The 23,811-nt window shown below is 41.1% G+C and overlaps 1 protein-coding gene across 2 annotated transcripts in view; it reads left to right on the top strand.

The window, feature by feature from the left end:
• Nucleotides 1–2,719: 2,719 nt before the first annotated feature.
• shisal1b (shisa like 1b) overlaps nt 2,720–23,811 on the top strand; it is a 36,714-nt gene continuing 15,622 nt past the window's right edge. The window contains exons 1-2 of one of the 2 annotated variants that reach the window (XM_062389978.1): nt 2,720–2,961; nt 21,260–21,467. In XM_062389978.1, coding sequence (XP_062245962.1) covers nt 21,401–21,467 — 67 coding nt within the window. In that variant the 5' untranslated portion in view covers nt 2,720–2,961; nt 21,260–21,400. The remainder of the gene's footprint in view (nt 2,962–21,259; nt 21,468–23,811) is intronic. The other variant, XM_062389980.1, reaches the window with a different exon arrangement.

Here is a 23,811-nt window from a genome sequence, read left to right as displayed (position 1 = left end):
AAAGGAGAAGTCGACAACAAAAAAAAACTGCCATCGTCTGAATCTCTCTGCGGGGGGGGGGCGGAAACAGAGAACAGAACTGAGGGAGCATATTTAACTTTTGTCTGTAAAAAGGTGCGGGTCTGCATGTGTGATGGAGGTGATGAACGTCTCCCTGCTCACAACCAGTTGTATTGTTAAAGAGCCCAGCTGTGTGGAAGACAGTTCAAGCGTGGAGGTTGTCATGAACACAGCCCCGTACCTCAGCAGCGTCACCGACATGTTCTACTCTTCATTCATAGAGCGGCTTCAGTGAAGCCAGCTTCACACCTGGAGGGGAGACTCCCACCTTTGTCCGGCTGCTACAAAATAAAAGAAGAAGAAAAAGAACTGATCTACGTACAGTAGGAAAGACGACAAGACACTGTCTGTCTGATTTACAGTAACCAGAGTCGTTATCTTGTGACCAGGTGCCGCCAGCAAACAATCCATGCTGCTTCCCTGCTTTGCATTCATTTTTCATGACATAATTTCCAGAGTACGTTTCAAGCCACTCAATATTTCATAAGAATTATAAGGGAAATGTGTCAGATTTACTATCTGGCACTGTGGGTGAGCACTAACCAAAAAAACTAAATCAATTCCAGGAAGAGTTTCATCACAGGTCTTCTCTGTGACAAATAAAATCATCTTTAATGGTTTTGTGATTTCATTTTTTATTTTTATGAGGCAAATGCTAGATGATTTTAAAAACTGTTTCAGGCACAGTGTGTGTGTTTGTGTTTATGTTATGTTGGTCACAAAGTGAGAACGGCACTGCCAATGGCGTGTGGATGAATGTGTGGAATCGGAGATGACAAGCAATGACTAGTTACACTAATTTCCCCCAGCGCTCACAGCGTCCACATGCAAAGACACAAATACACACTCAAAGGACACATTCCATTGCTCATGTGCATCCTTTCCCCCCGGCTGAACATCATGCGGCCCAGTCCTCGCACAAGGTGCCCGAGGCCTCCCGGTCAACCCACTTTCCTCTGACTTGAAATGGCCTTTATCAGAGCTCCCACCTCCTGCCCCATGTGACCATGTGTCGTGGAGCATCACCCGCCAAGCAAGACGGCGCGGCACCCGCAGCGCTCCGTGGGAACCACCTCTTGTCCGCTTGGTCAGGGGGCGAACGTGCAGTGTCAAGATGACACTGCCATATGGTCAAACCCTTCATTTTTTGCTGATATTCTCCATCACCTCGTCTGGTGCTGTCACTCTGCCTATGTGCTGCTGTCACAATGTGGGATTCGGGACATTTTGACACTTTATTAGCCTAATTGAGGAAGCTGTCAGGTTGGCCCCTGATTCACTTCTCACTGATACGTGTAACCTGATTGAACCACTGCTTCCACTGCTTCACCCAATACTTACCGTACTCAGGGGGGACACTTTGGCTCTCTAGCTGCCATGTCACATCAGGAACCAGCCGAGTAAAGAAAAAAATACCACAGTTTATTCCCTACAGCACTCAGGTTGTGCTGACGCTTTCAAGACCAAGTCGCCACTTACAAAACATTTTTAAACATGTTTTTATTTTCTCCACCAAGGAGGTTTTGTTATCACTGCTGTTTGGCTGTCTGTTAAAGGTTCAGTGTGTAGAATCTAGTGACCTCTAGTGGTGAAGTTGCATGTTGATGCTGAATACCTCTCAGCTCACCCTCCCCTTCCAAACATGAGAGAGAACCTGTGGTAAAGTTTGGACTACTGTAAAAAACATGTTGATCTCTGTAGAGAGGACCTGCTCCCGATGTAAATGTAAAGTATTTCAATATAAAGGCTCCATTTTAGGGTAAAGAAAAACCACAATTTGTGAAAATTAGATGAAACAGACAGTAGGATTATTTTATATTCAATGTCTGCCAATAGATCCCTTTCAACAAATTTGTACACACTGAATTTGAACAGGATTACACAAAAACAATGAAACCGATCTTAATAAAACTTAAAACCGGTTATTATTATCTATGTGCTCACTGAGTGTGTATGAAAAAGGTTAACATCAACTCATGCACATAGAGTTAGCACTGTCTCTACAGTGAAACTGTTTCTATTCATTGAGCTGCCACTGAACATATTCTAACACAACAGTAAAACACCACATCCTGCGAAACCACTTTCACGAGTATGACATGCTGCATATAGGCACCATGATTAAATCATTTTTATACAGTTTATTTTACAGTAGTGTTGTTGATGCATGCACAGTGCATCTGTCTCTGCTGAACAGAGGGAGGACTGCTCGTGTTACTGCTTATAATTCTGCACAGGTCATATCTCAAATGAAATTGCAGCCCACTCCTTGCGGAATAACCTCTGGACAGGAATAGAGAGATAATGTGTCTGTGTGCAAAAGAGAAGGAGAAGGATGATACAAAGCCTGAAATGCCGGGTGATTTCACTCATGATGGAAGTTGCGTGGCGATGACAGGAAGTCCTTTCTCTCCAGAGGAAACCGAGGGTTGTTGCTGTAGAAGCAGCTGACCCCGTGGCTTCTGTCGGGAAGGAATGCATGCAGAGCAGACAGACAGAGAGATAAACAGGAGCTCATACAGTAGAGAGGATCACCCCCCCAGTGCACACGCACACACACAAGCTGGCTCTCCCTCCCTCTCTCACTCACCCACTTACTCAATATCGTTTCATCTCTCTCTCCCTCTCCCTCTCTCACTCTCAGTCGCCGTGCTTAGACGGATGGGGATACACTGCCAAGGAGGACTCTGGTGCGAGAAGAGTGTGTTTCTTTCTTTCCCTCTCTTCCGCCTGGCTTCCCTCATGAGCCGCTCGTTCCAGCCCCCGGTCCCGAGGATGAGGAGGATCTATTTGTGAGGAAGACGCAGCAAAGGAGGAGAGAACGAGGAGCAACAGGGTGGTGAATTATTCCGATCAGGAGTGAGCGAGAAGATCTTTTCTTCTTCTCCAGGCTCGACCAAGGTTAGTGAGGAAAAGCACTTATCTCTAAAACAAACACAATTGTTATTGGTTCACCCTCTGATCTTTACTTTGTTATGTCTGACAATACATTTTCTATTCCACGCCTTTCATATGCATGTGCTTTACATCCCTAAGTAAATATTAGGGCTTAAATGGAATATCCTCGTGGAGTTGTCCTCTTTAATTGTGAACAGCTTCTTTCTCAAAATTTCTCACAAACGCCCTTAGTTACATTTTACAGATATTTATTTTCATGCAGTACGTTGGTTGCTGAAGTTTTACTCAGCAGTACTGTGTGACTTCTCAAAGGTACAGTGGGGTTCTCAGGTGAAGTCTCTTCCTTGGAGAGGTAGCAGAGAGGGAGCTGCAGGAAAAGGACAGCTCGCTCTCAACGCCGCTCCTCAGCCGTCACTTTACACAGGAGGCAATTAAGCAGGATTGGCAGCCGGCGCTGGTGGTAACTTGGAAACAGGCGTGTGGGAGACGCATGGTGGCACATGATGGGATTTAGGGAGAGAGGAGAAGAGGAGAAAGGAGATTCCCTTTGTTCATTCACACAAAAGCCTGCTCCTCTGTGAGCAGTCCTCCTCACACCGTCGGCTCTGTGTGAAAACTGGCCCTGGGGCAGCAGTTGTGATCTTTTTATGATTTTTGCACGACAGTGAACATTGTTCAAATGTGTGTGTGGAGGTGTGTGTGCAGGGAAAGTGTGTTCGCTGGCTGAATGTGTGTTCATGCGCGCACATGGACAGTACCCTCCTGAGTCTCTCTGGCGTAGTGGAGGTAAGGAGTCTCTGAGGTGAGCCCTCGTATTTAATTACCACAAGAAGAAGAAATAATTCACACTCAAAACCAGAAAGACAAGACAAATTAGTAGAAACCTCATGGCCCTCTTTTCAAATACTGTGAATCCTGGATGAGCACTTCTGTAATTTATGTGTTAGACAAGCTCCCGGAGGACTGTGCCTTTGTTCGGGTTTTATTTATTTACAGAATGTGACTGAAAAATCCCCCTTTGAAACCAGTAAAGACCCATTCTGCTCATTATGTGACACAAAGCCTCCTTGCACTCAATTTTTCAGCACGGATAAGAAACGAGTGCCTGGAGACACGGAGGTCTGCAGTGTAAACACAGGGGGAGGAACGGAGGGGCAATTATTCTGGACATTGTGTGTTGAGTGATGTGTCATGAGCCTGAGCCTTAATGTCCATTCATTTCAGTGACGGTGAAGTGGGTTTGTGTTTACACAGAAACTCCGAAAAGTGAAGGTTTTGCTTTTAAAAAGAACCGTTCACAGGCAGAGTTGTGCCGCCAGCGTCCCCCCTTTGTGTTGAGTCTGGACTTTACGTGTGTGTTTGTCACATAATGACAGTCACCTCCATCAGAGTGAACAAACATAAAGGTCAGGAGAGTTGGGTTGTGGCCATCAGTCATCAGCAGAGGGCTGTTTCCTGTGTCACCTTGTGTCAGGCACACACACACACACACACACACACACACACACACACACACACACAGTGCAGCAGGGACAGTTATGTTGAGTCTATCCATGCTTCACTGATTTTACTGACTAGGAGGAGTCATTGACATTGAGAGCTTGTTAAAGTCTGCTTGCTGCTTGCTGCAGACTTAACACACACACACAGTGTGCACACTCACACCCCCCAGGGTATATGCAAAAATACACACATGCATGCACAATAGCAGAATGACACACACAGCAAGTCTAAGGCACACACTGACACCAGTGGAGGCGGAGCGGCGAGAGGCGTCGTGACCGGGGGCTTGGCAGAGGCCCTCAAGGTGAAAATTTATAGCGAGCAGCATTTCACATTCAGAACAGATGATCAGACTGGTGTTGAAACTGCAAAGTAGCTGGCGGCACACGATGCAGACGATCCTTTGGCGGGGGAAGAGTTTTGGTGCCTGAATCAGTCAGAGGAGCAGAGCTGAAATTAATACAAAAGTGGTTATCAGCTTCCCAAGGATGTTGGTTCTTATCACGCTCCGCACAACCCCAAAGATATCAAAATAAATAGTAACCGCTACACTGAGTAGCATTTTCTGTTCAACTGCCACCACAGCAAACCTAATCCAGACACATATCTAGACGTGTCAGGGTGTAGAGAGAGGAGGTTATTTAGGAGTGAGACCAAACAGGACGTGTTTTCAGAGACTATCTTTGGTCATGGTGATACTGAAGTGTGTCTCTGGTTTACCACCCCAACACAAGAGAGTTTTCGACAGGAATATGTAAATAAATAAACCCCAAAAAATAGTTTTTGGTGTCATTCTATCAAATCTTTTTGAGACATATAATACAAAAGAAAAAATGTACGGGTCTTTATCATAATTAACATAATCTACTATTATTTTTAACTCTTAATAACTCTTATGTAAACGTTTTCATTTGACTTTCACCCACTGAAATCAACAACATATTCAGAATTTGCATTGAAGATTTAAAAGTGCGAACAAGACATTCAAACACTAAGTGAACAATGCAAACACAAGAAAAGCAAACAGGTCAGAGGAGAATAAAAGAAAGTGAGCAACCGTGGTTTAGTGAGTCACCTCTGCTGTAGAGTCAACTGAAGAAAAATCACATTGGATTAATTTAATGGATCTTGTGATATTATACAAGATGTCAGTGGGGTCATATGAATTTTTTTAAATCGTATTTTCTTCTCCTGACAAAAAACTTGATGTGTGGGTGCTCCTGGAGTTTTGCAAAGCAACTTCTTTACAGACAGAAAAAGAAGAGGACTTCGAGAAAAGTCATAAAAAAAACAGGACGACCAGTTTCTAAAATATGTATGTTGCTTGATTTAAATAATTGTCTGGACTTTTTTTTCCAGCCTAGATTCAAAAACAAAACACACAAAAAAAGACAAATAACCTTATAATATACAGTGAAGGGGGAGGCAGAAAACCTGATGGGCTTATTTTACCCTAAATATTATTCAACTTTCATAAAGTAAGAAAATACCAAATGATCACGCAGAAAAAAATGTGACTATCTATGAAAGTGAGTAATTGAACAGGAACCTCAATTGTGAGTGTGAATGTTACCTCAAACTTACCTCTGACAGCTTTAGAAAACATTCACAGAACCAAATATGTAATAAATAAAATGAATACAGAATAAACAGCCGGTTTGAAAGGCCATGGTTGAGCGGCTGCGTGCTCTTTTATTCTCTCGTTGCATCTGAAAACAGATCGGAAAACTGAGAATTGTTGCATTTCAAAAATACACAAAAAAGCCTAAAGTGCAGCCCAGAGATACTGTACGTCTGTTTGCACATCCACCACAAAGGCTCGTGTTTTTCCTTGTGAGCTCACTCATCCCCTCGTCAACTGTAACCGCTTCAGTCCCTCCATTGTACATCAGGGCTGTAGCCATTAGAGGCAGGGAACCAGCACTTTGTCCCATTATCCCGTCGATGCTAAATAGGAGTGGCACGCTTTGTCGCGGTAACTCTATGCATCCTGACCCCTTCGAGCATAACTGTAACACTTCTGCTCTCAACTGCCTCACAAGCCAAAACAAAAACATGGCTGCACTTTCCACCCACGGCCCCCTCGAAGCTGATAAAACCGCCCATCGACTGTTTTCATGATATCTAAATGTCAATGCGTCGAGGTGCCTTTACTTTCACCCCCCTCCTCCTCCTCCTCAACACGTGCACTTTCATGGCTTTGAGCACCGCTGCTGTGATTTTGCGGGGTGTTTATAAGCGTCGGGGAAACATTTCCTCCTTTAGCGCAGCTCCTGAAATGAGAGGAACGCGCTGTTTAAATTCATGCACAAGTTCACCCAGTGGCTGTTTTGAATATTAATGTGTTGTTTGCGCTGTGTATGCGTTTGGATCTCTGGTCAACACTAAGGGAAGAAAAACTACATTGATTCATGCTCTTGTGAGGCTTTTGTCGTATTGACCCAGCTGAAACAGCCAAATCATGCATGAGCGATGTTCACAAAGCGGAAAAATGTGTTCTTTGGGGAAAATATTTACTGGAGTGGCACTCTCATGCAAATTAGTATCTATGTTTTTTTTTGGACCACACAGAAATAATGAGCTCCATCTATACACTGTCCTCCTTCCACTGTATTGAATTTCACTTCTTAAATACCTTAACTGGGGGAGAAGGTCCAGGGTCACTCCTAAGGGACAAAATGCTCAGAGAATCACTTTAATATTGACATGCTGTATTGACATTTACATCTTTATGTGTGACCTCACTCTGTGTCATTTCTCATTATTTAGTGTTCCTGCCATCTGACCTTTGACCTAAGCAGCTGAGTCACATTGCTTCCTCCTTGACCCATGTGTAACCTTCAGTGGACTAATTGCCCTGCATCGTCTCAAAGATCGGTTGTTGACCGATCAACACAATCATTGTTTTAAAAGTACAAATGTATACAATATTTTCTAAAAGGGACAAAAAACTGCTATTATTAATGTTTTTTATGGAAACATCTCGATCTCCACTAGAAGTTGAAATATAGTTCCGATAGTTTGAAACATAGACTGTGTACAAATATTCTCTGACGATTTCTTTGACTGCTCAGTTTAGTCCTTGTCCCATCTGTGGAGTAGGCAGGAATTATGACCTATACCTCAGCCATCCACCAGGTGGCGATCAAGACGATTTGGCTTTACATTGGGGAGCATTCATGCCGGCCATCTTCTCATAACGTTTAGGGTTGAATGAAATTTAGCTCATTAATATGACTTTATAGTGACTGATGCACAAGTCAATGGGGTCTATCAGGTTAAGATCACTGCCCACTGGACATGACAGCTTTCAGCTTGAGGTAATCAAAGGATAAGAACGACTCTGTGTCTTTATAGAGCAGCTGGTGCTGATTCGTCTCGTAAAAGAGCAACAGAACTGGAACACGGTATAATCAAAGACACACAGCTGATATAAGAAACAAATACTGCTTATAGTAATGTATAATGTAAACTTTAGAATTGCTTCAGAGTTAAAAAAAAAAAAGAAAAGACGGAAGTAGGCAGAATAAGAAAGAACAATCCGTACACCTACAAATCCAAAGTCTGGTACTGTTGAAGACAGACTGTTTATAAAGATGGGCAAAAGGACTGCTCCCCAAAGGTGAAGTCAAAGAGTCTTAAACGCCCCCTGTTGCCTGGCTGCATTATAGTTCATCAACCCGACCTCCTCTATGTTCGTGGATGGAACACAGTTTAAACGAAATAGTCAAAGTACATGACAAATCTATTTCTCTCAAAACTGGGTTTTGTACTTTTAGGAAGTTCTCATCACACTGAAGTATGTTCAAGTGTTAATATTTCCAGTAAGATTAGTTTCAATTTGTTATTTGAATCATTAAAAAACTGGATGAAATGTCATGATTGACAGCCGAGACTTACTCACAATTGTTGGAGCATATGTATCGGTGGGATCTTGATACCGCAGCTTCATCCCTGAGCGTTGCTACGTCTTTGGCGCAAGATAGCTGCATTCGTGTGTGGGGTATTTTGGCTCCATCTTTTAATACAGTCTGTACTGACAGACTAGACTGTATTTAAAGATGGAACAACATTTTTTAACAACACACGTACTAGGTCACACATTTGTCTGACCTCCCTGACCCGAGATGCAGGCGGATTAGACGAATGGTTAAAGCACTGGGTGTTCATTTCTGAGCCTGAGACGCAGCAGAGCCCCTGTCACTTTAGCTCAGCCTTGCTATGTAGAGAAAAAGCTTTTATCACCAGATAAGAGCCGCATGTTGAGGTAACTGCTTAAATGCATCTGCAATGTCAATAAGAATTGGCAAGTTAAAGGACCCAAGGAGCAGCTGAGAATGCATCATCTGGACGAGCACTTAAGATGCTCTCTTTATTCTTTAAATTCATTTTTTTTTTAGGTTATAAGGAACATCTCTGTTCTGTGTTTACGTTGTGTGTGGGGTATTTTTTTCCTGGATGGATGATGAATGAAAAAAGCTGTCTGAACAGGGGAGTTGATTCTTGATGTTCAGAAACAGTAAATACAAAAATAACCTACTTTCAAAGGTCCTCTTACAAGCGTTCTGAGTTTTCAGCCATACTTCATAGACTGTGGAGCTTGTTTTCCTCTGCATGTGTTTGTTTTTCAGTTAGATGACTCTACTGAGTGCTATTCTAGTCAATCTATTTATTGATTAGAAGTTCAGCAGATAAATAAAAATCCTGTAGCTACAGCTTTGGAATTTTTCTGGACTTTCTCAGTTTCTTATGAGAGAATATTTAATTGTGCGCTGGACTGTTGTTCGATAAAATAACTTCGGAGCACATCAACTTGGAAAGGTGACAAACTAGGATGGATATCTGTCACTTTTCTGATTATTTTTTTACCAAGAAGCATCGAAACCAAAACCAAAAGACAGACAAGGAGGACAATTGTTAGTGGAAGCCTTATTATCTTCTTTACCTTCTTACCTAATTACAATAAATGGACTTGTTCATGGAGGCAGGAGAAGCATGAATGCAGGTGAAAGTTGTCTACATCAATAGAAGATTGACCTCTTGTCTCCTTAGGTCAGCCGCCACTGAGCCAGAGGCTTAACACATTCCGAAATTCCCTTAATAGGGGTTGTGAACTCATGCTCTGTATGTTCGTATGAACATTAGTCTGTATTGTAGAAACATATATGTGCTCATTACGCTGAGAGATAATGTGCTATATAAAGCCTCACCATAATCCATGAGTCATTACTGCCTAAATGACTATAATTTTTTATTCACCATGTAATGTAATGGCTTACTATAATCCCTCTCTCCAATAATAACTAATCATTTAAATAGACACATTAATCGCGTCCACATATTATCAGTGAATAACAGCAGGTAACTCTGCCCGTTGTTCATTTTGATAATAAAAAAAATTCATTCCACAGTCACGGATATCGGCTCTATGGGACCTCTTTTTACTGGAGACCTCACAGCATTTAGCACAAAGTTAGAATATTAGAGCTCAGAGTTGAACTCACTGGCATTCAGGGAGAATTTTAGTACATAATAGGAAGTTATTATTCATGGCGAATCTGCCAAAAAAAAACGCACACCACGGTGAGTTCACTCTCCGTGGGTCAAAACCAGAACAGCCTCATTAAAGAGGTGCAATCCCACGATGACAGCCAGTCAACCAACGCTTCTCGTAATGATCGCTGTAACGCATGCACAAACAGTTCCTTGCAATTTTTACGTTTTTTTTGTCTAACAGGCCATATAAACCGGCTGCCATAACACCATTAGCTTTTTGATGTGGTGCAGTGAGAGATCGTTATCCGACCCCATCTTAGGTATTCTTGGCAGTGCGCTGTGAAGTTGTGACCTCTGCTCTCCCTGACCCTCTGAGACCTCTTGAAACCTCCTGAGACCTTTTAGGTGTTTGAGAGCTCTGCAGGTCTCCACGGTGTATCGCTCTTGGCTATTTCTGGACTACGCTGCTTGGGGTTTTCGTCTGGAGTGTCAAACCTCTCAGGACAGGAGTGTTCAAGGAGGTTATCTGAAGGTTAACGCATCCCACACACTGAATTAAGAGCTTCTATTGATCTTCTTTGGCAGACATGGACAGCTTCTTATCAGGATCAGGGTCATTCAGTTTAATCCAGTATGTAATGAGTTATATCCTCAGAACGCATAATGTACGCTTGACTGACTATTGATCATAAGTGGGGAGCATGTTTTCCCGATATCTCTTGGTAAGATTTCCTCTGCGTAAGACATGCAGCTTAGGTTAACTGGAAACTTAATTATTCCCTGTAGGAGTGAGTGGTTGTTTACCCTGTGAAATGCTGGCAAACTGTTCAGGATGCACTCTGCCTCTCATCAATATTTACTGGGAGTGGCTCCAGCCCTGCCCACAACCCTCAGTAGGATAAGCAGTATCGATTATCATATGAATTATCATAAGATAAAGTTAGGGTAAAGTTTATATTCTCTTTTATTTATATCCATCATGCTTTGTTCAGGGGGTTCTCAGCAGCAGTTCCCATTGCTTGCTTTCATAGCTGGCAAAACTTTATTTAAAAGATAAATCATCCTGTGCATACAGATTATGATCTAACAGAAGAGTTCAACTAATAAAAATTGTGTTATTATTTCTTTAGCAATCTCTGTCCAGTATGAAAGAATAGAGTGTACAGACAAACAATTTCACTTCCATCATTCAAGTTGTCCCTGTATTGGAGTCACAAGCAGTTTGAGTTCTTGTTACATATTTCCTTTGCAATGCACTTTATACAACAAACTTTAACATATATGCTGCACTTCAGATTTTTCATATATTTTATTTCTGTCTTGTTTGTTGTTGTTTTGTAAGTATTAAATATCATGAGATCACTGGTGGAGAACACACAACATTATATTTTTGCACTTCTGGTGCAATGTTATCTCAGTTTCTGTGCAAACCTAGAATATTAATACAGGTCATGGGAGAGACAACAAAGACTACTAACCTGCTGCGATGTGCTGTGAGATGCAGTTTTGTCATGCATCACTCTCCAATGTCTTGATTTTGTCTTTCTTTATATTTGAAATTCCCAACCGGCTATTTGTCTTCTGTTAGAAGCTATTTAAATCCAGGGTCAGGCCGATGATGACAGCCAACATTTCCAAGAGAAACCAACTAAGCCCAGAGAGGGAGGGGTGTTAAAGCAAATCCAAACAAACACTTCCTACTTGTGTCTGGGAGACACTGTCATGTCTGTCTGCATCACAGACACCGTGTAGTCCACAGGATTCACCTCCGAGACCCTGGAGCTAAAGAAGTCCAGCTATTCTGTATGAGTCCCTGTCCCACTATACCAAAGTGCAGATGTGTTGACAGATGAGGACCTGTGCAGCCTGCAGGCAGCTCAGGCTTTTAATGTTCTGGGAGCTGCTGTGGAACAATTCCTGGAAGGATTCCTGTGGCCTTGAAAGTGACTTAGCTTTGACAGCCCCTGTCTCTCTCTGACATTAAGCAGTCAAATTCACCAAAAACACCCAACCAACCGATCCGCTGGATCCAAGACTGAGTGGTAGAGCCGCTGCTCAGGGACAGCAGGCTCCAAAGACAAGCAGGGCAGCCACTCATTCCTACCTTATATAGGTTATAAATCTGTCAACTATGTATTGGTCAATCAAACAATTATTTAATTTATAAAATGACATACAATTGTAACAATCATCCATTACAATCTCCCAAATCCTAGTGTATCATCTTTAATTTGTTTGTTTTGTGTGATCAGCAGTATAATTGCTAAAGATATTACACATCCAGAACAGGTTACTAAAGAAGCTTGTTCTGGAATTTTTCAAAATTGTATTTCAGTCGCAAACTTTATAAAAAAATGCACACGAGGTTCTTAGAAAATGCAAATTAGCACAACTAATCCGGGATTCTTTTTTTTTTATTTGACACCTTAACTTGAAGCAACTTTGAACTAATTATTTGACTTTTATTTATTAATTTGACAAACATTTTTTTTAATGGTGGCTGCAGGAACAAAAATACACAACACAAAATAATCTTTGGCATATTTTTCGTTTACCTTGGACTTCATCTTGTCAGCCCTTGTGTGGTCTGGCACTCAGGTTGGGAACCACAGATGTACAATCCAGTGACAACTGGACGATCAAAGGATCCATAGTTACTAAATGGACCTTGTAGTTAGACTGTTTTATCAAATTGGTATATCAATTAACACAGAAATACAGAAAAGGGCAGCAAATCTTAACATTTGCTTAAATCAACTTGAAAACTTGAACTTGATTAATAAATGATCAACATTGTCAAACTCAACAATTTTGACCAATTTGGTTTTAATCAACTGATACCTTAGTTACCAGTAAAAATAGAGAAAATAAGCAGAAACATCGTTTTTTCCTACTGTTTAACTAATGTTTTAATAATACATTCATATCCTCTAGGATATGGAAAAGGATCATTTAGCATTAGTATGCTGGATTAATTTATACTGCATCGCACGATCTTTGCTCTGCAGATCTGTATTATGTTAGAAATCTTATCCCCCAGCTGACTTTGAGATCTTGACTGTATAATGAATTTGACTTATTAGACTCCAGTAGCTGTCTAATTAGCTGTCTCTCACTCACTGCATGCAGCTATTTATTGCCAAGAAGTAATTACTAATGAAAGAATTGTACCATTAAATTTCCATTAGGTCAAGAATAGACCTTCTACAATCTACAATACATGATACAAACATCTGGGGTGTGTTAGTGCATTATAATTATCTTTAGAGTATACCAGTATATCCTCAGTGTGACAATGGACTCAGCAGGTCCTGAGGAAGTTCCTTAAAAAGAACCTACAAATGTTTAAAAACATAAACGTGAAACATGTTCAAGCCTGTCCACACATTGGGTAGTTTTAAGTATTAAGATAATTATATTTTCTTTGTGAGTAGATCATTTTATATCTAAAACTTAAAGGACTATTCAAAACGATTGGAGACCTCTGACGCTGTGTTAAATCCAAATGTTGGCCATGAGTGTACAAGTCATTTTTTAATTAGTAAAGCCATCAATCCATCCATGTGTTTAATGATAATTTTAGAAATTACAATGTTGTGAAATAACCAATGAATTAAGGCACTTATTAAATAAACCTAAGTGAATCTTCCCTGATTAGTTTCACTAATGCCTCACATACTTGGGAAGTTATGATCATAAAACAGACAATACATTTTCATCTATGTGGAATTAAATATGTCTTGATTTAAACTGGATGTATCCTGCAGAAACCCTGGTGGTACTGTGCTGTAGTACCAGAGCTATATCGACAGCGCATTAGCATAAATTGATAGTCTGGTTGGATCAATGGGGGGGTTATCTGAGACACACCCCTATAAATTTACGGCCTGCTTTTTGGGATATCAAAATTGATGATGAATTACCGGTGTGAGATAAAGAGAAGGAAGAGGCACCATGGTTTCCATCAACACGACAGCTCCCAGCAGGTAGATGCACAGGGAGCCTGCTTCCCATCCAGCTTTATTACAGCCCCTCTCTCATCTCCCGCTCGTGTTAAGTTAACAAACCACTACAAGTCCAAAGCAGAAACAGACCCCCCCATACAGGGAGGCGTCCGCGCTGCACAATAGCTCAGCTCGTCATGCTGCCATATTTGCCAAACTCTCGAACAACAAGCTCTATGGCAACCCTGCTGTGTAATTCTCCGTTGTCTTTATTTAGAACCGGGCTCGCTGCATACACCTCAACACACGGTGAGCGCTAATTACTACACGTTACAGCCTCTTCTGTGGTGTAAAAATCTCAGGCGATATCAAGCCACGAGACCAAAGCATGTTTCTGCTCCTGCCTCTGGGCTCTCTTCAGGTTTTCTGATCTGGTGAATGTATTCAGGGGACTGATTATATAAATGAAGGAGGAAACCCCCGCTCAGTCAAATGTATGTTTCGGTTCTGCAGCTCTGCTCCCAGTAACGCAGCACAAGTGAACAGGCGGTCATGTAGAAAGACAGAAAACATCACAAACTGATATTTTGTTTTGTTTTTATTGGCGGTTATGGGTTTGAATCATCTATTTGATTATTTTTACAATGTTCTGATTTTTTTTTACAAATAATTGATCGTTTCAGATTTTCTTAAGGATATTTAAAATACCTGCAACTTGCCCTTTTGTCTTTGTAGACCAGACTCTACGGGCAACGGGTAAACAACTGTTTATATAAAACCTTTCAGGGCAACAAATAAATATGTGTAATGATCATGGGATACATTTCCTTCTTCCAGCCTGTCAGTACTAAACACAGCAAGTCCAATTTAAATCAGCATCATGCAGCCCTGCATTAAAGAGAGAGCCTGGGGTTAGAGCTGGCACTCAGGGCCCATAATAACAGTGTACATAGAATATATCTTTTCCACAAGTGTAACCTGTGGTCAAACCAAAAGAAATAAATCTAGAGGCAAACAGAAAGAAGATTAGCATGCTCACTGCAAATAGAATGTAAAATATCTTGATTTGCTTATTGTTTTAGTCCGATCGTTTAGAGTTTAAGAATTTGAATCATATCTGGGGAGAAAATGAGTCTGTGTTTGTTCAAGGGATTAATGTGCAGGACAATATGTGTGCCCGTGTTTATCAGTTAGATAAGAAGGAGACTAATGAGCGCTGTTGTTGTTGTTCAGAGTCCGTGGCTTTTGTTCTGCTCGGCAGGGCTGATCATTGCATCTGACTATCGTGAAAAAAATACTGATTTATGCAAATATGGCAAATATGGCAAGTTATCTACGTGTATACAGGGACCCAACAGTCGATTTGGAAGATACCAGGGGGCGTCATCATGAAGTCAAAATCCATTCACTTAGTGATTTATTTTCTTCAAGGAAAACAAAGGACAAATGACATGATTCACAAGTTATCAGTATGTGTATGAACAAATCTCTGAAAGCCAACTTTCAAAGCGAAATTACTTAATTGAATCACAGCCCTGGACTATAAAGATGGATGATGTGTCTCCACTTCCTCCCACTACCCAGAAATAAACCCCAAACATCCTGGATAAGAACAAGGTCGAGATTATTTGGCGTTATGAAGTGTAGTCATGTCGTCGATGGTGATATTCAGTCTGTGGGCGTCATTGTATTGGTAGCATGTTTTGCAGTGGAGCTCAACTCACTGGTGACTGAAAGCTGTAAATACGGCTGTTGAGCTTTTATTTGTTAATTTGACCTGAACTTGCCGGCTCGGACTAACACCAGACTGAATTTACCACCTAACTGAAGACAGATTGAAGCACAGTTAAACATTGTGCCAAATGAACGGTGATGTTAAAGGGAAAAAAGTGAAAGTCATAGTTGAGATTTGCACCTCTAATGCTGTTGCTGGCTGAAATTACATTGGACTTTAATTTAGTCTTTGTCATGTGGTATCCACAACTCCACCTGTGACACATGCCATGAAACAAAATGTGACCAACCTCAGCCAGTGAGTATCAAATATTGTGGCACACATTTCAGTCCACCGAGCCAACGATGATCATTATATCACAGCTCTGAACCGTCCAACACGCGCGCATGTGCTAATGGAGCACATTAGGGCTTTTGAGTGAATCTCTAATGTCATCAAAAGTGAATGAAGCCCAATTTATTATGATGACAGTCAAAGGAAGCATCAGCTAGACTCAGGGCTTATTGCAGCAGAATACTGATCAGTATTTGGATGCATTCCCATCAGCAGACCCAGATATGAGATGCAGTCATTTTGCTGGTGTGCAATCATCCCTCGTGTGAAGTGGGAAGTCTCTTCTCTAAACTTTGCCTCACTCCGCATGCTCACATACTTATGTGTTTTTAGTGTGATTGATATTGCACATTACCATGGATTAAGAGCCATTGAGCGTGGCAGTAAGAGGGTGGTTGTGTTCTGTGAGGAAAAGCCAGACCTAATAACGAGGCACAGGGGGTGCATAAACATCCATCAAGATCCGAATCCCCGAGGGGGGGCCGAGGGCATAAAGAAAACATTAAGGGCTAACTGTACGTTAAATCAGGACTTTGGCTGAGTTACGGCTCATATTGTTATCGTTGACAAAATAAAAAGATAGTGATGTTGAACTTGTAGTTTTAAATTGTGATGGCTTCAAGACTGCTGTGATTAATCGACGCATTGTTTTAAACAAATGCTTAATTTCTTTTCTGACATACTTCTAGTCATTATAACAAAAGTTTTTATTTTATATCACCACCTTTTTCCTGCGTCAGTTGTTTAGACTCCAGGCTTTGTTGGCTCCAGTCAATGCTCCAGTTTTAGAAAAGGGCATTGTGTCAGTGGCCGAGCTTCGGTCAAAGAAAACACAGCAAAGGGCAATGAGTCATGGTGAGCTATTGCGATTGAACAACACAAAGAGTGGAAGGAAAAAACCGCGATATGGCTAATTGGATAGCATTTAGTTTTCCCCTTCCTTACAATTAGGTGTGACACAAATAAATTGAAATGTTGAATAAAATGTTGTATTTCTTTGAACATTCGGTTTAACATTGTTAAAAAATATAATGTAAGTGCACAAGTCAACAACTATAAAACAGAGTTTCTTTTCCATCATTTTGATGGTTTGATTAAGAATTGTTACATATTATGTGTATTTTTTTTTTAAATAGTTCAATTTGATCTTCAAATCATTTAGATTAATAAACAAATTGGTAAGATTGATTACTCAACAGAATAACATTAATACCCTGATGGTTAGCATTTGCTAAATCAAAATCAATACATCAACATCAGGCTAATTAACAATCGCAACATTGACACATCATTATTTAACTTGATTGAGGTTATCATAATGCAGTCAGACAGATCTACACCAATCACATGAATGATCTATTACACCATCATAGGAGAAATAAAAGATAAAACTCAGCCCAAAGGTCCCAAGTAGATCTTTTAAAAACAAAGTTAAGCTGAAGAGAGTTGTAATGTGGAGTTGGCGCAGACCTGAAAGCCTCTCACATTCGTGTCTCCAGCTGCGATGTGGATAAAAGTGTGCTGTTCGATTCACAGCGGTTGCTTCAGTAATTGGGCACTTCATGTTTCCGCCCTCTCCTGGGCAACATCACTGAGTAACATGTTAAACAGTCTCTGTGTTCTCTCACCCCGGGAGTGTGTCAATATTTTAGATATCTCCCATCATAACCTTTACATTCACACCGAGAGAGTGGGGGGCACCGAGCTGTCATGGTCTTTATGTATATTTTAGTTTGATCTAAGATGTGAACACAAAGGAAGTAGACCATCCATCTGTGTTGAATGCATGCAGCTGGGCAGTATGTTCTAATTTCAGAGCACACACTGTGTGCCATGCCCCGTGTGTGCACGTCTGTGTATTTACAGTACATGTTCTGCTTGGCAACCATCAGCCTCATTACACAAACCCCTTCACACTTACTTCTTTCCCCGCAAACAAGTCAGACACAGTGTTGAAGTGAACCTTGCCCTTTTATAGCCTGCACAGCACAGCTCCGGGAGTAATGTGACAGTGAAGCTACTTCGCGTAAAAAAATGCTGCGCGATGAAGAAATAATGTACATGAAACCCCTGTAAGAAAACAACAGCTGCAGGGGGAGAGGAGAGTATGGGAATCCCTTGTCATTCTGCTCATGTTGTCATCTGACAGTACTGCGAAGCTCTCACCAGAAGTGAAAAGAGTGGGAGAAAAAAATATATAAAATGCCACTCTAACAAGTCTCCTGGGACCTCAGCCGCCTGGCTTTCTAAAGAGGGAACAGCTTGTCTGATATAAAATGCTCTGAAGGACTCGCAACAGAAACAGCCCGCTGTGCACCTCGTACATGTTCTGTCCATAGTGACGGTTTTATCTATTGGATTGTTCATGTGCAAACATCAGCCTGCTCTGTTACATAAGAAACATGGCAACAAGTACGAGTTGGAACAAGTACAATAACATTAACTAGCATCGGCACTGACAAGACAACGGGATTCTCTGCGGTGTTTGCACTACTTCAGTTCCTTCCATTACATTTCTGTTTATCCACCAGACCATAATTAAACAGGCACATTCTTTTCAGGAAAGCTTGACTACATATTTATAACTGTAGCTGGAAGCTGCAGCTCAAACAGGGTGAAGACACAGGGGTGTTCAGTTCGTGTGGAGAGACGGTAGAGGTCTTCACAACTCTCTAGGCACTTCTAGGAAACCGAAGCTCATTGTAACGTTGTGGGTCTCATGTCAGAATATGTGTAACACTCCAAAGATGCTGGCTGGGATCACATGGTGATTCTTGATTAACCACAAGACAGAACATAGGGGTTTTATGTGAGGACCAATGTGTTTTGTGAACTGCTGTGTTTGAGTCTGATGGATCATTCTCTTCATTAAATTTCTCCACAGGTCCAGATCTAATCAAGCCCAAAATCTAAAGCTTGCGGAGAACCCTAATACACAGACCTGCATCACGTGTGTGTTTGTGCAGTGTTATGAAATGACAGCTATACTTGCTTTCTGTGTGCATCAGCCAGGCATGCAGTATGTCTGCTTTACCGGGGGGTGAGGTTAAGCTCTTATTCTTACTCATGGAATATGTCAACCACAAAATGACTTTATTAAATGTCTGGACAGCCGTCCGACCCGTTTCAATAACACTTTACCACTATTAAAAACCAAAACAAATATTTGATATTGATATTATGAAATATAAAATAATTTGCGGTTTGCAACAACGTGACTTTGCAGGAGCCACAGCAATCTCGATTGAGTTCTAAATATCAGGCAGGAATAATACTTCCCATATGTTCGTTTCACAAATCGATTGTCGGATACGTGTCTTCAAAATTCAATCAGAGAGTGACGATGCAACGTTAAGCTGGACGTCATCCAACGCTCTTTTTCTTTCACCCTCTCGACCCTTGTTGTTGCTTTATATATGGTTCCTGCTCTGCTCTGGGCTCCTTCATAATTCAGGACTTGAGTTCTGTAATACTTTGCGTGCTTCTCCCACACAGAAGATGTTCACGTTCTGTTGCACATACAGCACACGCCTCTAAAGCCCACGATGGCCTCAGATCACTAGTTGAAAATGAATCATGTCATGAATATGAGTACTGCAGGTTGAATGGTTTGGAGCAGTGAATGCCTTTTTCAAAGCTGAAACGTGAAGACAAGATAATTTCTACACTATTCACACTCCCTCCAGCTTTCGCCATGTTCCTCTTTGATACGTGGCTGACACTAATTCAATTAAATGCAAATGCTTCCCCGACAAAGTTTGCAGGACATTAGCATAAACATCCTCTTAAACGTATGCAGGGACAGGGAGCGTTTATGTATAATTTCCTTTGGTCATTTTTGTATAATAAAGCAGACTTGGACATGAACAGCAGTTCTCTGAGTTTCCCTGGCAACCCTTACATCATTTTATCAGTACTGTAGTCTCGGCCATTACACTACTGATGGAGTAAATCTGCCAAACAACAGAAACAAGCGTGGCAAAGCAAAATGTGCCCCCGCCCCATTAATCTCACTTAGCATCAGTGGGGGGGGGGGGGGGGGGGGGGAGCAGACGCAGCAGAGGCTCAAGCTGAAACCAAACAGTGATACTCAGGAGGAAGAGGGAGAATTCATCATGTCCTACACGCCGTCGTTTACAAGTGCTGCTCCACAGCAGTTCCTCAATTAAAACTCTCCAAACTGTGCTGAAGGTGCTGCTTCTGTGTGATTAATTAAATATCTGGTAAACAACACTTCCTCAGGACCACCATACCACCAACTATTTTTTGCTTCCAAGCATAGATACAAGATACACATCTACTGGCTATTATATGTTGTTTAAATCCCAAAGCTAAAAACATTCATAAAACAAAGTGATTCATAAAATAAATACGTTTGTCCGTTCTTTGCTTTGTCTGTATTGTGTGGAAGTTCTGAAATGACACTTCAGAGAGCATTCTGTGTTCTTACATAGAAATGTAGTCAAAAGGGAAACTTTGCATTATCAGGGCTGCAACCAACCATAACACTTTATTTGATGTACCTCTAATATTGTCCTATGCTTTCTGGAAATACCTGTGCATTATATTATAATACAAATAATTATAATTAAAGGTACATTAAACATTTTTTTTCAAAAACTATGAAACTAAACTTGTCAATTACAAACTCCTGAGTAAGGCCCACCACAACCTCAAATACTGAACAACTGTTTGACTAAATATATATGTACAAATAGTGAAAAAGTATAGCAGAAAATTGTAATAATAGACTAATTGTAACTTCATGATGTATGGTATATTTGATTAAAACCAGTCAACTGGGAAAGAAGGAATTGTTTCATCTCATGGAATTGTGATTCCTTATTATTGCCACTATCATTCATTATACAATGTGGCCTGCACTGATTAATACCTGCCTATCCTTATGTCCATAAAATGTGTGTACATATATATACTGTATATATAAATGATGATGGTCAGTTGAAATTTAGCTTGTCAAACCATTTTATCACAATAATTAATGTGTACATATAAGTGCAAACTTTTCTCTTATCAAATACAGAGAAACTTTATTCACTACACAAATTCAACGGCTTTTAGCCCCAGTGTTGTCAGACTGACAATTTTAATTAAAATGAATGCCCAAGCCTTTCTGTTATGCAAACCAAGGGGACAGCTTTCAGATGCACTCGGGACCCTCGCTGTCGAACAAGCTGCCCGCACAGTGGGGCGGAACTCCCAGAAACGTCCAGAAGTCCAAATTAGATAACTTAATCTTCTCTCTATCTGCTTGTCTTGTTCCCATCAGGAGTCCTGACTCCCAGGAACAGCAGCCATGTGAGCAGAGCTGTCCGCGAGCAGATGATGCCCACATCCAGCTAAAACCCAGCAGCTCCCCCCTTCCCTCTTGCTCCTGCACCCTCCCTCCTTCCCACATGAGGACAAGAAGATGACTATCACCAGCCGGCAGTCCTTCAATGTCCTGACGGTCATTTTCCTGCTGCTGTCCACTGCAGGTCTGTACAGTTGCTTATCCGTGAATCTGCCTGTCTGGACCATCAAATGTTGTTTTTCTTGGTTATAGGAGCCTCCGGGAGCTCAGATACGAGTCAGGGTGAGCTCATATTAGACATGCTAGGAGCAGTTTCTACATACTCTCAAAATGTGAGTGTCAGACTGTTACTGAGTGAGTCACTGGTGGACTAATGAACTAAAAACAGGAAACGACCCCAAAAGACAGCGTTCTATGGAAAGAAGGAGATCCATGTTGACATCTGATGGCCAGAAGTTAAATCAGACACACTTAACATCAAGGGACTTCGAGACATTTACTGCCAGGAAGAAATAGTGAACTTGGCAGGAAAAGCTCTGAACCTGAGGGGGATCTCTAAAAGAGGCCGTGCAGCGGAGAACTGGGAAGAGAGCACATCACAACCCGAAAGGTACAAACAGAAAGTCCCTGCTAACACACACACTGTCCCTGAGATATGGTGTTTATATTATGCAAGAGGGTGAAGATGACAGCTCAAGTTTGAAAAGGAGAAAATAAAGTACGAGGAGGAGGATTTAGAGTTGGAGAGAGAAAAGAACAGTTCCAGCGGAGGGTTAAACAGCACATTCATAATAACCAGCAGAGTGAAAGTGACGTTAAAGACGACCACATGAAAGATTAACTTAACACCCTGTCCAAGCTTGAAAGGTCGTCCTTCATTCAAGCCAAGCGAAACATTTTCAAATAACAACCCCTGATGAGAGTTATGTAACTGTGTTGTCGTGAATTCTGGGTGACGGCCAGAGAAGAGATGTAATACCCTGGATTTCTCCCATCTTTGGTGGTCAGGAACAACAGTAAGGGAAGTCAGCCTGTGGGATTTCACTGCCACTCAATAATCACATTGGCCTCTTGAATGTGATGTTTCAAGACTGCTTGAAGGAATTTCTTCAACTTTTGATCACTTGTCACCTGGACTAAAAGATAAAGTGATTATGTTTCAGTTGTCAGAGGTCAAGGTTACAGTGACCTTTATATGAATCTGGAAAAAAAAATAAATAAAATGAGACATCCTCATTAAATTACAATGGTATACAAAAAGAGAATAGCAGAAAATCCTTCGATTTGAGAAGCTAGAATTGAAGAGTGAAGTCACTTAAATTATTGTTAATGTCTTAGTAAGTTGATGGTTTTCAATGCTTTTTATTTCTTGTAGCTTCAGTCTAGGTTGATGCATATTTGGACATTCCTTATGTATTACATTAACAACTAAATGGAACACAATAAAATATTTTTCATCAGAAATATACATTTTACCGGATGCAAAAAACCCAGCACTGAACACTGAATGTTTAACAAATATATCATCACCACTTTTCCTCCATGTCACAGAGCAATTTCATATTAATATGATGTGTGCACTGACTGATGTTCTGATGCTATGTGTCTCTGGCTGCACTCTGAGGCGGAGCCATTGGTCTTTTCAGACCACAGGTTGTAAACAAGAGCAAAGCTGTTTACTATATTCTAAATTTCAAGAGGTGTTGATGAAATTAAGCAGGCGGGTGTATTTATATCTGTGTGTTGTTTCAAGAAGCAGCTTTGGTTCATTTGCGAAACCGGAGAGTTTCCCTAAACTCTTTGGCCTTTAATATAACAATGTGAGTCAATATTCTAGATTGTATAAGTGCGTTAGGGCAGTTTGAAATCCACTTGAGGTTAACAGTGGAAAAGAAAAGGGTTACAGGTTAAAGGTTCTAAAAATAATCTTGGGTGTGTTTTGGGCTTAATATTATAAGAACACCATGTTCTATTCCCTTTCAAAGCCAGGTTTACATGCATTGTAACGGACGTGAGTGCTAAGATGGGGAAAAATGCATTTGCTATTTAAAGATCATGGATGCTGCATTGGAAAATGTGTCAGCCAGAAACTAGCAAAGACATTTTTTTCCATTGACGAAAGTTGGAGACAGTGCCCTTCAAGTCAATGACTTAGCCAGTTCACTTAGAACAATGCTGACCTCTTCTTTAGGTGTGAGGATTTACAGTTTGAATAACATGAGCTGTTGCAGAACCATGCCACTGTTTCACCAATATGCAAGGCAAATAAAATCAAAGTCTTCTTTTACTAAATAAGCCGTCTTTTACTTCTAATCATACAGCTTCCTTCATACGCCTTCATTCTACCCCTCCTCTGCTAAAGTGAAGATGGGCAGCCACACCAAGCTCATTATAACCTGAGAGATCCCTTTGCCTTTCAAATGCCGACCTGTTGGAAATTAATGAAACGACGTCTATCATCCGCCAGCGTGACTAGATCCTTCCTCCTGACAATTACTGACTGGTTTTCTCCATCTCAATCTTTGTCC

This window comes from Platichthys flesus, chromosome 6, assembly GCF_949316205.1.
Source record: "Platichthys flesus chromosome 6, fPlaFle2.1, whole genome shotgun sequence".
NCBI lineage: Eukaryota > Metazoa > Chordata > Actinopteri > Pleuronectiformes > Pleuronectidae > Platichthys > Platichthys flesus.
This window is presented reverse-complemented; position numbering and strand designations above follow the sequence as displayed.